The 12170-nt window shown below is 44.6% G+C and overlaps 1 protein-coding gene across 1 annotated transcript; it reads right to left on the bottom strand.

Annotated features, from left to right (window-relative positions):
- Nucleotides 1-811: 811 nt before the first annotated feature.
- On the bottom strand, nucleotides 812-1934 carry LOC119949971 (zinc finger MYND domain-containing protein 11-like). Its single transcript, XM_038771828.1, has one exon. The coding sequence runs from the start codon at nucleotides 1932-1934 to the stop codon at nucleotides 891-893; it is 1044 nt and encodes a 347-aa protein (XP_038627756.1). The 3' UTR covers nucleotides 812-890.
- Nucleotides 1935-12170: the final 10236 nt, after the last annotated feature.

Below are 12170 nucleotides of genomic sequence, written 5' to 3'. Positions count from 1 at the left end.
CATTCCACTAAGTGTGTGAGTCAGTCACACTTATTGAGGGCTTAGTGTGTGCAGAGCACCATACTAAGCGCTTGTGAGAGTACAATATAACAATAAACAGACACGTTCCCTCCTCACGACGAGCTTACGGTTTAGAGTACCACAGAGGTCCAATATTTTGCCTTGGGGACAACCGATTGCTTAGAGAAAGTGCGTGATGTTGCAGTTTTTTAAGATCCATGCTAAAGTTTCAGGTCAATCAATCAATCAATCAATCAATCGTATTTATTGAGCACTTACTATGTGCAGAGCACTGTACTAAGCGCTTGGGAAGTACAAATTGGCATCACATAGAGACAGTCCCTGCCCAACAGTGGGCTCACAGTCTAAAAGGGGGAGACAGAGAACAGAACCAAACATACCAACAAAATAAAATAAGTAGGCTAGAAATGTACAAGTAAAATAAATAAATAAATAAATAAATAGAGTAATAAATATGTACAACCATATATACATATATACAGGTGCTGTGGGGAAGGGAAGGAGGTAAGATGGGGGGATGGAGAGGGGGACGAGGGGGACAGGAAAGAAGGGGCTCAGTCTGGGAAGGCCTCCTGGAGGAGGTGAGCTCTCAGCAGGGCCTTGAAGGGAGGAAGAGAGCTAGCTTGGCGGATGGGCAGAGGAAGGGCATTCCAGGCCCGGGGGATGACGTGGGCCGGGGGTCGATGGCGGGACAGGCGAGAGCGAGGTACAGTGAGGAGATTAGTGGTGGAGGAGCGGAGGGTGCGGGCTGGGCAGTAGAAGGAGAGAAGGGAGGTGAGGTAGAAAACCGCTGTGTCTGAGAATAGCAATCATCGGGGTGATTCTCTAGAGGAGGAGGAGGAGAAAGAGGAGGAGGAGGAATGCATCTTTCATCTTTTTCTGCGACAGGTGCGTTTGTGTTCCGCATGCCAGTGCTCCTGCTGACACTTGATGGAGCAGTAGGATGTGTTCCAGCAGCAGTGGTACATGGCTTCCTCTTCACAGTTGTAGCACCACTGCTTCTTCTTAGTCTGGGAAATCAGTTGCTTGTGCTGGGCCGCTAGCTTCCTAATTTCTTCTACAAATTCTTCTTTACACTTTTCCTTTACCTGCTTACATTTTTTGTCCATCTCTCCCTGCATGTTGGCCACAGCTTTATTTACAGCCTGCCTTTTTTCTTCCTCCATCTCTGTACGCAGCTTCTCCAGTGCTTCTCTCACAACGCGTTCGGTCTCCCGCTTGTGATCAGACTTCATTCTGTCTTTGAAGTCATTGAAGACTTTGGTGTGTTTGTCATGGCACATGTTCCGACACACTCCGTCATTGGAGGTCTGGGTGCTCCGATGCAGCATTCTTGGAGAAGAGGCACTTAACTTCTTGGTCTGGGTTGACACGGAAACCTTTTCAATCGGCTGAGGCATTGTGGGGATTTCCTGGCTGGAACTTACAACTTCAGTTTCAGGTTCTGGCTCTTCCTTTTTGGGCTCCACACTTTGATTCCGTCGTCCTTTCTTTGCTCTGGGTTCCTGAGTGACCTTCAGCTGCTCATTGCTGGTAGAGGAGATGCTGGACTCTACCTCCTCCTCACCCCGGTCTTCATTCTTAGATTTCCAAAATCTTCCTTCCCGAAGGAAACGCTGGTGCAGTTCCAGCTCATCACAGGCCTTTTTCCAGCCCATACTGCGCTTCACATGCAACCGATGGATATTAACTGTGATATCTTGGATATTTTCAGAAGGAATCCATGCCCTCTGGTGATGGTGACCAAAGAAACGAACGTCAACCTGATTGTCCTCTTTCTGCATGACTTTAGCTGGCCAAAACCCAAAGCCTTTCATTTTGGCCCAAACCAGCTCATGATTAGGTATGCAAGGATAGCAGAACCAGTTGTCAGGGCGGGCATTTGACAAATAAAAACAATTTTTGCAAACCATCAAACCATCCCTAACCTCTTCCTTCTATCTTCCTAACATTCTCTTGGGTAACCCGCAATTTGGGTTTCTGGTTCATTCATATATCCACACTACTCTTGAACCTGGGCTCTTTTCTGGCCACTTGACTTCCTGTGGGGTTGAATTCCATAGCCTGATCCCCCTTGCTGGGTGAAGAAGTGTTTCCTTTTGCTTGTTTTGATCCTTCCAGCTTCAGTGGGTGCCACTTTACCCTAGTACTGCTTCCTGTTCACTCTGCCCACACCCATTGTGATTTCCTAAACTACGGTCATGCATCAATCCATCAAGCAATAGTACTTTTTTTGATGGCATTTATTAAGCACTTACTATGTGCAAAGCACTGTTTGAGTGCTGTCCTCTTTCAGCTCATGTCTCTGTAGAGGCAGTATGGCCCAGTGGATAGAGCACGGACCGGGAAGTCAGAAGGACCTGGGTTCCAATACCAGCTCCACCACTTGTCTCCTGTGTGACCTTGGGCAAGTCACTTCACTTCTCTGTGCCTCAGTTACCTCTTCTGTAAAATGATGATTAAGGCCGTGAGCCCCATGTGGGACAGGGACTGTGTCCAACCTGATTACCTTGTAGCTTAGAACAGTGCTCAGCACATAGTAAACGCTTAATGAATACCATAATTAGCATTATTAGACCGACTTTATCAGGAATGGTAGTAGTGGCAGCAACATTAAGAAAGACTTTCTTGGTGTGGTGCACTGTTCTAGGCGCCTGGGAAGGACAGAATAAACAAGTGGTGCATTCCCTGCCCACAGACCCTTGGAGTGTTTTAGAGCAGCATAAAGAAAAAGAAAGTATAAATAAAGGGACAGTGGATGCAGATTGAAAACCAATGAAGATGAATGGCTCAGAACCATCAACGCTTAGAACAGTGCTTGGCACATAGTAAGCGCTTAACAAATACCATTATTATTATTAAAACCGGGACAAACCACCGAGTTTTTCCTGCTGTTTCCTTGGTGGCCGCTGGGATTCTCCCAATTCCTGTAGTGCCCAGGGATTCTCCCAATTCCTGTAGTGCCCATATCCTTTGCCTTCCCACTTCAATGCCATCATCATCAGCAATGGTATTAACTGAGCACCTACTATGTGCCGAGCCTTCCATATTTTTTTTTTAATTTATCAGCACTGCAAGGAGGTTAGAGTGGACACTAGCCAAGAAGATTGATGCGTTATAGACCTTTTTCAGCTGTGAATATCAACAACGCATTGCACTGTGGCGGAATGTTTATCATTCCAGCTCCCCCATTGACTTTCCAAGTCTTCAGGACACGGAGAAAACTCATTTCACAATGAATGACTTTCAGAACGTCCCCCTCAGACAGGAACGCAAATCAGAGACTCCATTGGCCTTCTCGGCTGCAGGAAGACGACAGGGTCAGGCTCTTCGCTTACACTATTTCTGTTTCTTAAATGCTTAATATTTTTTATGAGAATCGCATTAATTATACTGGAACTCTGCTTTCCATATGGACTAATGAAGGGAAATCTATCTTCTTCCACGTTTCTGCTGCTAGGGTACATTTTCAGTCAGCACTTTTCGTATCAACTATTGTGTTCATGCTGCTTCCACTTGGATTAAGTGCCTCTATTCCTTATTAGTAGTAACAGTTTGAATTGAGCTCCCACTGGGGGCAATGTACTGCACTAAGTGCTTGGGACTGTACAATAGATACCAGAGGGACAGAATCAAACAAAATAAAAAAAGCCACAGGGCACTGTGACTAGAAGAACAGATCTTTGGGCTTCTTGTGACTTAGAGACCAACAGTCACAGAAGCAGCTTCCACGGCCTTCCCAACATTCTACATTTTGTGAAGGCAGCATGCTGATTCACCACCTACTTTGTGCTGTACTAAGAGCTTGGGAAAGCACATTAGAGCTAAGTAGACATGATCCCTCCTACAAAGAGCTTACAGTTTACTGTGTGCACAGCAATCAGTCAATCATTTGTATTTATCAAGCATGTACTGCATGCAGAGTACTGTACTAAGCACTTGGGAGAGGACAATACAACAGAGTTGGTAGATACATTCCCTGCCCACAATGAACTTAAGAGTTTAAAGGGGGAGATAGACATTAATATGAATACATAAATTATGGATATAGACGAAAATGTTGTGCGGCTGAGGGAGGGGTGAATAAAGGGAGCAAATCAGGGTGACGCAGAAGGGAGTAGAAAAAGAGGAATTGGCTTAGTCAGGGAAAGCATCTTGGAGGAGATGTGCCTTCAATAAGTCATCAAGGAGGAGGAGAGGCAATTACTCTCTTCGAGGATGTGAAGACAGAGGATGTTCCAGGCCAGAGGCAGGACATAGGTGAGAGGGTGAGTACTGTACTAAGCATTTGGAATTGTAATGATAATAATTAGGGTATTTGTTAAGCACTTACTATGTGCTGAGCACAGTTCTAAGCACTGGGGTAGATTCAAGGTAGGTTGTCACACGTGGGGCTCGCAGTCTTAATCCCCCTTTTACAGATGAGGTAACTGAGGCCCAGTGAAGTGACTTGCCCAAGGTCACACAGCAGACAAGTGGCCAAGGCAGGATTAGAATCCATGACCTTCTGACTCCCAGGCCCATGCTCTATCCACTATGCCATACAACAGATTTGGCAGAAGCGATCCCCACCCCCAAGGAGCTTACAATCTGGAGAAGAAGAAATTTATCATTTACAGAATGGAAAGGGGATCTGTTTCAGAAGTTAGTGCTTAAGTCCTAGGCTATCTACCAAAGTATGTGTCTGATATCCCTAATTTGATTTTTTTCTACCCCAACACTTAGGCTCAGCACCTAGAAAGCACTTAACAAATACCATGATGATATGAACTGCTTTAGTTCAGAGTTGTGAGCTTACAGGTGTGTAGCTGGCACACATATGCTGACAAAAGGAAGTGTTCCATGAAGGTCCCTTGCAACATTGTAAGAGCTGAACAGAAGAAACCATGCTACTTAATGACCCTAAGGATGCTTCTTCTATGGAGGAGGAAAGCCTCATCTAAAGACAGTATGTCAACAGTGGTGTTTCCATGGTGTTCCATCATTCTGAGAAAATACAGTCCAAACTTTCCAAATTAATCTCACTCTAGAAGTGATGGATGATTGCCCTTATTCATCCAGGGTGGGAAGGTGGGGAGGAAGGAAGACTGCATTTGTCCAAGATTTGAGCATATTCGAATCCTTTGAGTTCATTTGCACTTAGGGGAAAAAGCAACTTTCTGCTTGGAAGACATTACGTTTGGCTGTGTATTTGCGAGTGCATCTTAGGGAGTACCTTGGAGGGAATTAGTCTCCTGCTGCATGAATTATCCCCAAATCCCAGTGTGTTTCCCAATAATGGAAAGGAAGTAGATGACAAAATATTTTAGGGCATCATCAGGTTTGCAATGTTTAAAAAAAATATTTCAAGAGCTGTGATGAAGAAAGAACAAACAGGTGCTTTTTACTCAAGGTTGCTAAACCCTACTGTGAGTCCTCCAGGGGAAAGAGCTGGGCCACATTGTGATCAGGGAAGGTTTCCTGACCCTAAGCCAATAATAATGGTATTTGTTAAATTCTTACTATGTGTCAGGCACTGTACTGAGCCGTGGGGTAGATACAAACAAATAGGGTTTGACAGAGTCCCTGTCCCTTGTGGGGCTCACAGTCTCAATCCCCATTTTACAGATGAGGTAAGTGAGGCCCAGAGGAGTGAAGTGACTTGCCCAAGGTCACACGGCAGACAAGTGGTGGAGCTGGGATTAGAACTGATCACCTTTTGACTCCCAGGCCCACTGTCTATCCACTCAACCATGCAATGTGCTCTTCAACCAGAAAGCACCTGCCCTGAGGAAACACTACCATCATTTCCTTGTTTCTTCCCAACCACTGGAAGGAAATCAAGGCCAAAAGCAGACCACTGACTGTAGCTGTGCTTCAGAGAGTTATGTGGTCCATAGTCAGTCAGTCAATCCTATTTATTGAGCATTCACTGTGTGCAGAGCTCTGTACTCAGTACTTGGAAGAGTACCGTATTACAATCTAACAGACACAGCCCCTGTCCACAATGAGCTCACAGTCTAGAGGAAAACACGTGACCTAGGAAATAGAGGAGAAAACATGAAAGGGATTCTACAAAGATGGAAAGATAAACAAGGTTAAGAGAAATAAGCTGAAAGGTTTGCAGTGTCGGGGGCACTCTCTAAGGTTCTGGGTCGGCTTCCTGCCAGCATGGCTGAACGGGACAGAGCAAGGGCTTCCCTGTCCGCTTCACTTCCCCTCGTTGGTTAGGGAAAGCGGGGATGCCTGGTGGGCCCCGTCCTGTTCAACAGATTCTCCACAGCCAAGCGGGAAAAGGCAATGAGAGACCTGGATGCAAGGGGTTAGAAGCTGCTTTTGCTCCTCTGGGAAACTCTTCCAATTCCACTGAGTGCCAGCATTATCTAAAGGGTTAGAGGCAGTTATGATGACAGGGGTGGCCAGAGAGGAGGGCTCTGGGAAGAACAAGAAGTTAAGTTAGAAAGCCATGAGCCGGCAATGCGACCTTGAGCAAGTCAATTTCTCTGTGAAATTTTTCAGTTTCTCCTCATTTGTAAATTACGGATGAAATACCTGTTCTCCTTCCTTCTTAGATAGTGAGCCCCGTGTGGGACAGGGATTGAGTCTGATCTGCTTGTACTGAACTTACTCCAGTGCTCAGCACAGTGCTTGGCACATAGTAAGCCCTTAACGAATACCCTAATTATTCAAATAATCAAAACCTCCAATGGTTGCCCATTCACCTCTGCATAAAAAAAAAAAACTCGTTACCTTATCATTGTCTGTAAGGCACTTCCCCCGCCTGCCTCACCTAACTGATCTCTTACTACAACCTAACCCACACTCCTGGCTCCTCTAAATTCAACCTACTCACCATACCTTGATCTCACTTGCCTCACTGCCGACCCCTCACCCACATCCATCCCCTATCCTGGAACTTTCTTTCCTTTCCTATCTGACAGATGATCATTCTCCCCTCCTGCAAAGCCCTCTTAAAATCACAACTCCTCCAAGAGGCCTTCCTTGACCAAGTCCTAATTTCCCCTATCTCCCCCAAACCACAAATCACTTATGCACTTGAATCTCTACTCCTTAAGCACTTGATATTCACCCTATCTTCAGTCCCACAGCACCTATGTATATATTCTTGTCTTGTCTTATGCCGTCGAGTCATCTCCGACCCACAGAAACACCATGGACACATCTCTCCCAGAACTCCCCGCTCTCCATCTTCATTCATTCTGGTAGTGGATCCTTAGAGGTTCCTTGGTAAAAAAAATTCAGAAGTGGTTTACCATTGCCTCCTTCCACGCAGTAAACTCAAGTCTCTGCCCTCGACTCTCTCCCTTGCCGCTGCTGCACAGCACAGGGGAGGCTTGACTTGTAGCATATTGCCTTTCACTCTCTAGCCACTGGCCAAAGGGTAGGCCTCTGCATAAATCTTCCTCCTACATTCGAGACTGGTAGAGTACTGGAAACTCTCCAGGTGTGACCCTGAGAGGGTAATGTACATATTCTTACACTCCACCAGTTATTATTTCTGTGATTCTTCTATCATTATTTCTCTTCCTCTCTAGATCATAAGCTCCCTTTTTATGTTATTTGCTTAGCTCTTACCATGGACCAGGCACTCACTGTACTAAATACTGGGGTAGATAGAAGCTAATCAGATTTGACACAGTCCATGTCCCATGTGGGACACAAAGAATGATAATAATAATGATGGTATTTGTTAAGCACTTACTATGTGCCAGGCACTGTAACTAAGCACTGGGGTGGAAACAAGCAAATCAAGTCAGACATAGTCCCTATCCCACGTGGGGCTCACAGTCTCAATCCCCATTTTACAGTTGAGGTAACTGAGGTACAGAGAAATTCAGTGACTTGCCAAAGGTCACACAGCAGACAAGTGATGGAGCTGGAATTAGAACCCAGGTCCTGTGTCTCCCAGGCCAATACTCTTTCCACTAGGCAACACTGCTTTTCATTCCCTTCCCTGTGGACAGGGAACATGTCTAACTAACCATTCTATTGTATTGTACCCTCCAAAGTGCTTAGTACAGTGCTCTGCACACAGTAAGCACTCAATAAATGCCATTGACTGATGGACTGAAGTAAAACAAGTCTGTCTGCATTTGTTTAACCAGTTCTGTGGAATGACTATTTCATTCTCCAAAATTGTTATTTTGCTTCATTCAATAAGAATTAATTTCAGTCAGAAAAGTTCACATTATTTATACTAAGAAATGCATTGAAATAAAATGGAAATTCATTGACCCTTAAGCTGGAATAATGAACTAATTTGGACTTTGCATATAGAGAGTGTGGTACAAAATCACCAAGATTTCCCTCTTGAAGTCTGTAAGAGTTTTATCTCATGGACTACAAGATCTACATCCACGTATCTTTGAAACTGTAACTTTCTTAGTAGCTACTGGGGCTAACAACAGCGGCAGTCCATCATGGGAAACTGGTAATGAGGATACATAATTTTCATTGCAGTGAAGCACCGTGACCAAGTGGGAAGAGCAGTGGAAAGAGCATGGGAGTCAGAGGACCTGGGTTCAAATGCCTACTCTGACATTTGTCTGCTGTGTAACCTCAGGCAAGTCATTTCACTTCTCTGTGCCTCTGTTACCTCATCTGCTAAATGGGGATTAAGACTGAGCCCTATGTTGGCCAAGGATTTTGTCTAACCCAATTATCTTCAAGGAGTTTGTCTAACCCAATTATCTTGTATCTATCCCAGTGTTTAGTACAGTGCCTTGCGCATAGTAAGTGCTTAACAAGTACCATTAAGCAAAAATGACAACAAAAAAAACCAACAACCCAACAACCAAAATGAAAACGTTACTTGGTAAAATGACTTTTCAAAATATTCAATTGTGTGTTGTGCAGCAAGAGTTTGTGTGTGTGTGTGTGTGTGTGTGTGTGTTTGTGTAAAAGAGGAGAGTATTCTTGCATTCATGCCACCCAGAACTTTTCTTAATGAAGAGCTTGTTACAGTGCACATCCTTTCCCCTCATCAGGAACTAAACTGATTTAACATGCTTTTTTTTTTTTGAATGACGGTTACATTTGACTTCAAAGCTCATATGGATTTGCTTATCTTCATTGTATAAGATATTTGGAGTGACAATTCAATACATTGTACTCTGCTTTATTTATAATTCACCAATGACTTTGAGAGTCAGATTTTACCTCTCCTACTTTTCGGTGTCAGGATCCATTAAAGATGATTGCTAAGGGCAGTCCAGTTTCCTCAGCAGAGGAAAACGTTCTCTGTCGGGCCAAATCAGTTCTGACTGCAGCCTGCGCGCAGAGCACACAGACCCTAGGAGGCTATCAGATCTCAGGCGAGGGCTTCACATTCCCAAGGTCAGATGAGATTAAGGTGATTGTATTTTCTGAAGTGGCAAGTGGGATACAGGGTGGACACTTCCTCAGGGCAGGGCCAGAAAGTCTGGAAAGGCTGAGAGGGAGAAGAGAGAGAGATGAAAAGAAAGAGAGAGATGGAGAGAGAGAGCGAGAAGGATGAAGAGAGAGAGGCAAAAAGGAAGGAAGCTAGAGATGGAGAAAGGGAGAGAGAGAAAGATAGGCAGAGGAAGAGATAGGAAAAGAAACGGCCTACGGAAATAGGTAATGAAAGGCAAGGAGAGGAATGAAGAGAATTAGAAAAAGAGAAAACGGGATACCAATGCAACTACACATAGAACACGTGTATAGAAAACTCACTCGCGTGCGTATGAGCACCCACACACACACACGCACACACAAACAAATTCACATGAACACACTGCCCTTCTCCCACTACTGGCTCACTGGCAGGCCAGGCCTCCTTTTAACTGCTATTGCTGCTCGATATTTAATAGTTCTTTTGACCTTGGATTGGCTGTAACCTTGCTGTAGGTCCAGGGGAAAGGGTCCGGCTCTGGGGATCAGGGAGACCTGGGTTCTAGTCTCGGCTTGGTCTGCAGGGACTGAGCCACCAGTGGGGAAGGTTTCTGACCAAAGAACTATCCAGGGTATTCCTTGAGGTGGACAGGCCCAGAAGAAATCTTGAAATCTGGCTGGTGGGAGAGAAGACCACGGACGTCACCAGGGTCATGGCACTCCAACCCAGCATTGGCACTGAGCTGCTCTCACTGCGGCTGTCGATAGGTCCCACACGTAGAAAACCTTTGTGGGCACATTTTTGGTTTTTTTTTGGTTTTTTAATAGTATGTTGTTAAGCGCTTACTATGTTCCAGGCACTGTACTAAGCACTGGGGTACAAAGCTAATCAGGTTGGTCACAGTCCCTGTCCCACATGGGGCTCACAGTCTTAATCCCCACTTTACAGATGAGGGAACTGAAGCCCAGAGAAGTGAAGTGACTTGCCCAAGGTCACATGGCAGACAAGCAGCAGAGCAGGGATTAGAATCCAGTTCCTTCTGGCTCCCGGACCCGGACTCTATCCACTAGGCCATGCTGGTTCTGACATCCCTCTGGGCTGACCCCCTGCCTGCCTACTCACTCATCGCACCCCATGCCCCGTCAGCAGCCCCGACAAAAGCGCAAGGGAGAATGAGACTTCAGAGCAGTTCATGATGAAATCTTCATTGGCCAATCAAAATGGAGAATTGAGGCTACTCGCTGGTTATTCAACTAAACAAACACCATCTTTGAATCATCAAGAAATGCAATATTTATAAAACGATTGTGGTGATCATGATGATGATGATGAAAGAGGGGGTGGTGGTGGTGATGGTAGAGAAGCATCGTGGCTCAGTGGAAAGAGCACGGGCTTTGGAGTCAGGGTTCAAATCCCAGCTCTGCCACTTGTCAGCTGTGTGACTTTGTGCAAGTCACTTAACTTTTCTGTGCCTCAGTTACCTCATCTGTAAAGTGGGGATTAAGACTGTGAGCCCCCCGTGGGACAACCTGATCACCTTGTAACCTCCCCAGCGCTTAGGACAGTTCTTTGCACATAGTAAGTGCTTAATAAATGCCATCATTATTATTATTGTGGTAAAAATGGTGACAATGATAACAGTGAAGACAAGGAGAATTGCGGGAAGAGACAGAAGGAAGATCTACCCTAGCCTCTAGACTGTAAACTCTTTGTGGGCAGGGAATGTGTCTGTGTATTGTTGTATGGTACTCTCCCAAGCGCTCAGTACAGTGCTCTACATGCAGTAATAATAATAATAATAATAATAATTATGGTATTTGTTAAACACTTACTATGTTCCTGACACTGTTCCAAGCGCTGGGGTGGATACAGGCAAATCGGGTTGGACACAGTCCCTGTCCCTCATAGGGCTCACAGTCTTAATCCCTATTTTCCAGATGAGGTACCTGAGGCACAGGGAAGTGAAGCGACTTGCCCAAGGCCATAAACCAGACAAATGGCAGAGCCGGGATTAGAACCCATGGCCTTCCGGCTCCCAGGCCCGTGCTCTGTCCGCTTTGCCATGCTGCTTCCCACTAGGCCATGCTGGTTAAGTGCTCAATAAATACGATTGAATGAATGAATCCTTCACTCTTCCCCTAGCCTGTCAACATCAGGAGGGATTCCAAATAGAAACAGATAAAAAGAAGAGGGCCCAAATGATGGATGTCTAATATATTTAGGAGTCTACATTCTGAGAAGGGAACTTTGTTCTTACCAGTGTAGATGTTGAGGGAGCAATATGCATAATCCAGGAAAACCACCAAATTGCAATGAGAATGATACAACACCAAAAGAAAACCAATTACAAAACACCCCAAAGGACATAAATACGACAACTTGAACTGTAACCAGCATAATTAGTGCATAACTTTAGTAATATAATAAAACATAAGACAAATTCCACATTAATAAAATACATATCTTATGAAAATATCTTATGTTATCCTACCATCCCTAATAACAACTATATACTCATTTGACATTTTAATGAAATGTGCTTAATAAAAACGCCTTAGATTTTCCCATTTTTACGGTGTGTTCAATCTTTTCACATTGGAACCCTTTCACATCATTTTATGCAATTATCACATATTTTCCCCATTGCAACCATATCATTGCATGTTTATAGCACTAAATTCTTCCATCTATAAGACTTTCCTTCTCATTTTTCTCTTCTTTTTATTCATTTCAAAATGTGTTTTGAAAGAGAACGTATGTGCATAATGCTTTCCTCCTTTCATATTTATCTGAACAT

Source organism: Tachyglossus aculeatus, chromosome X1 (assembly GCF_015852505.1).
Source record: "Tachyglossus aculeatus isolate mTacAcu1 chromosome X1, mTacAcu1.pri, whole genome shotgun sequence".
In the NCBI taxonomy this organism is placed as follows: Eukaryota; Metazoa; Chordata; class Mammalia; order Monotremata; family Tachyglossidae; genus Tachyglossus; species Tachyglossus aculeatus.
This window is presented reverse-complemented; position numbering and strand designations above follow the sequence as displayed.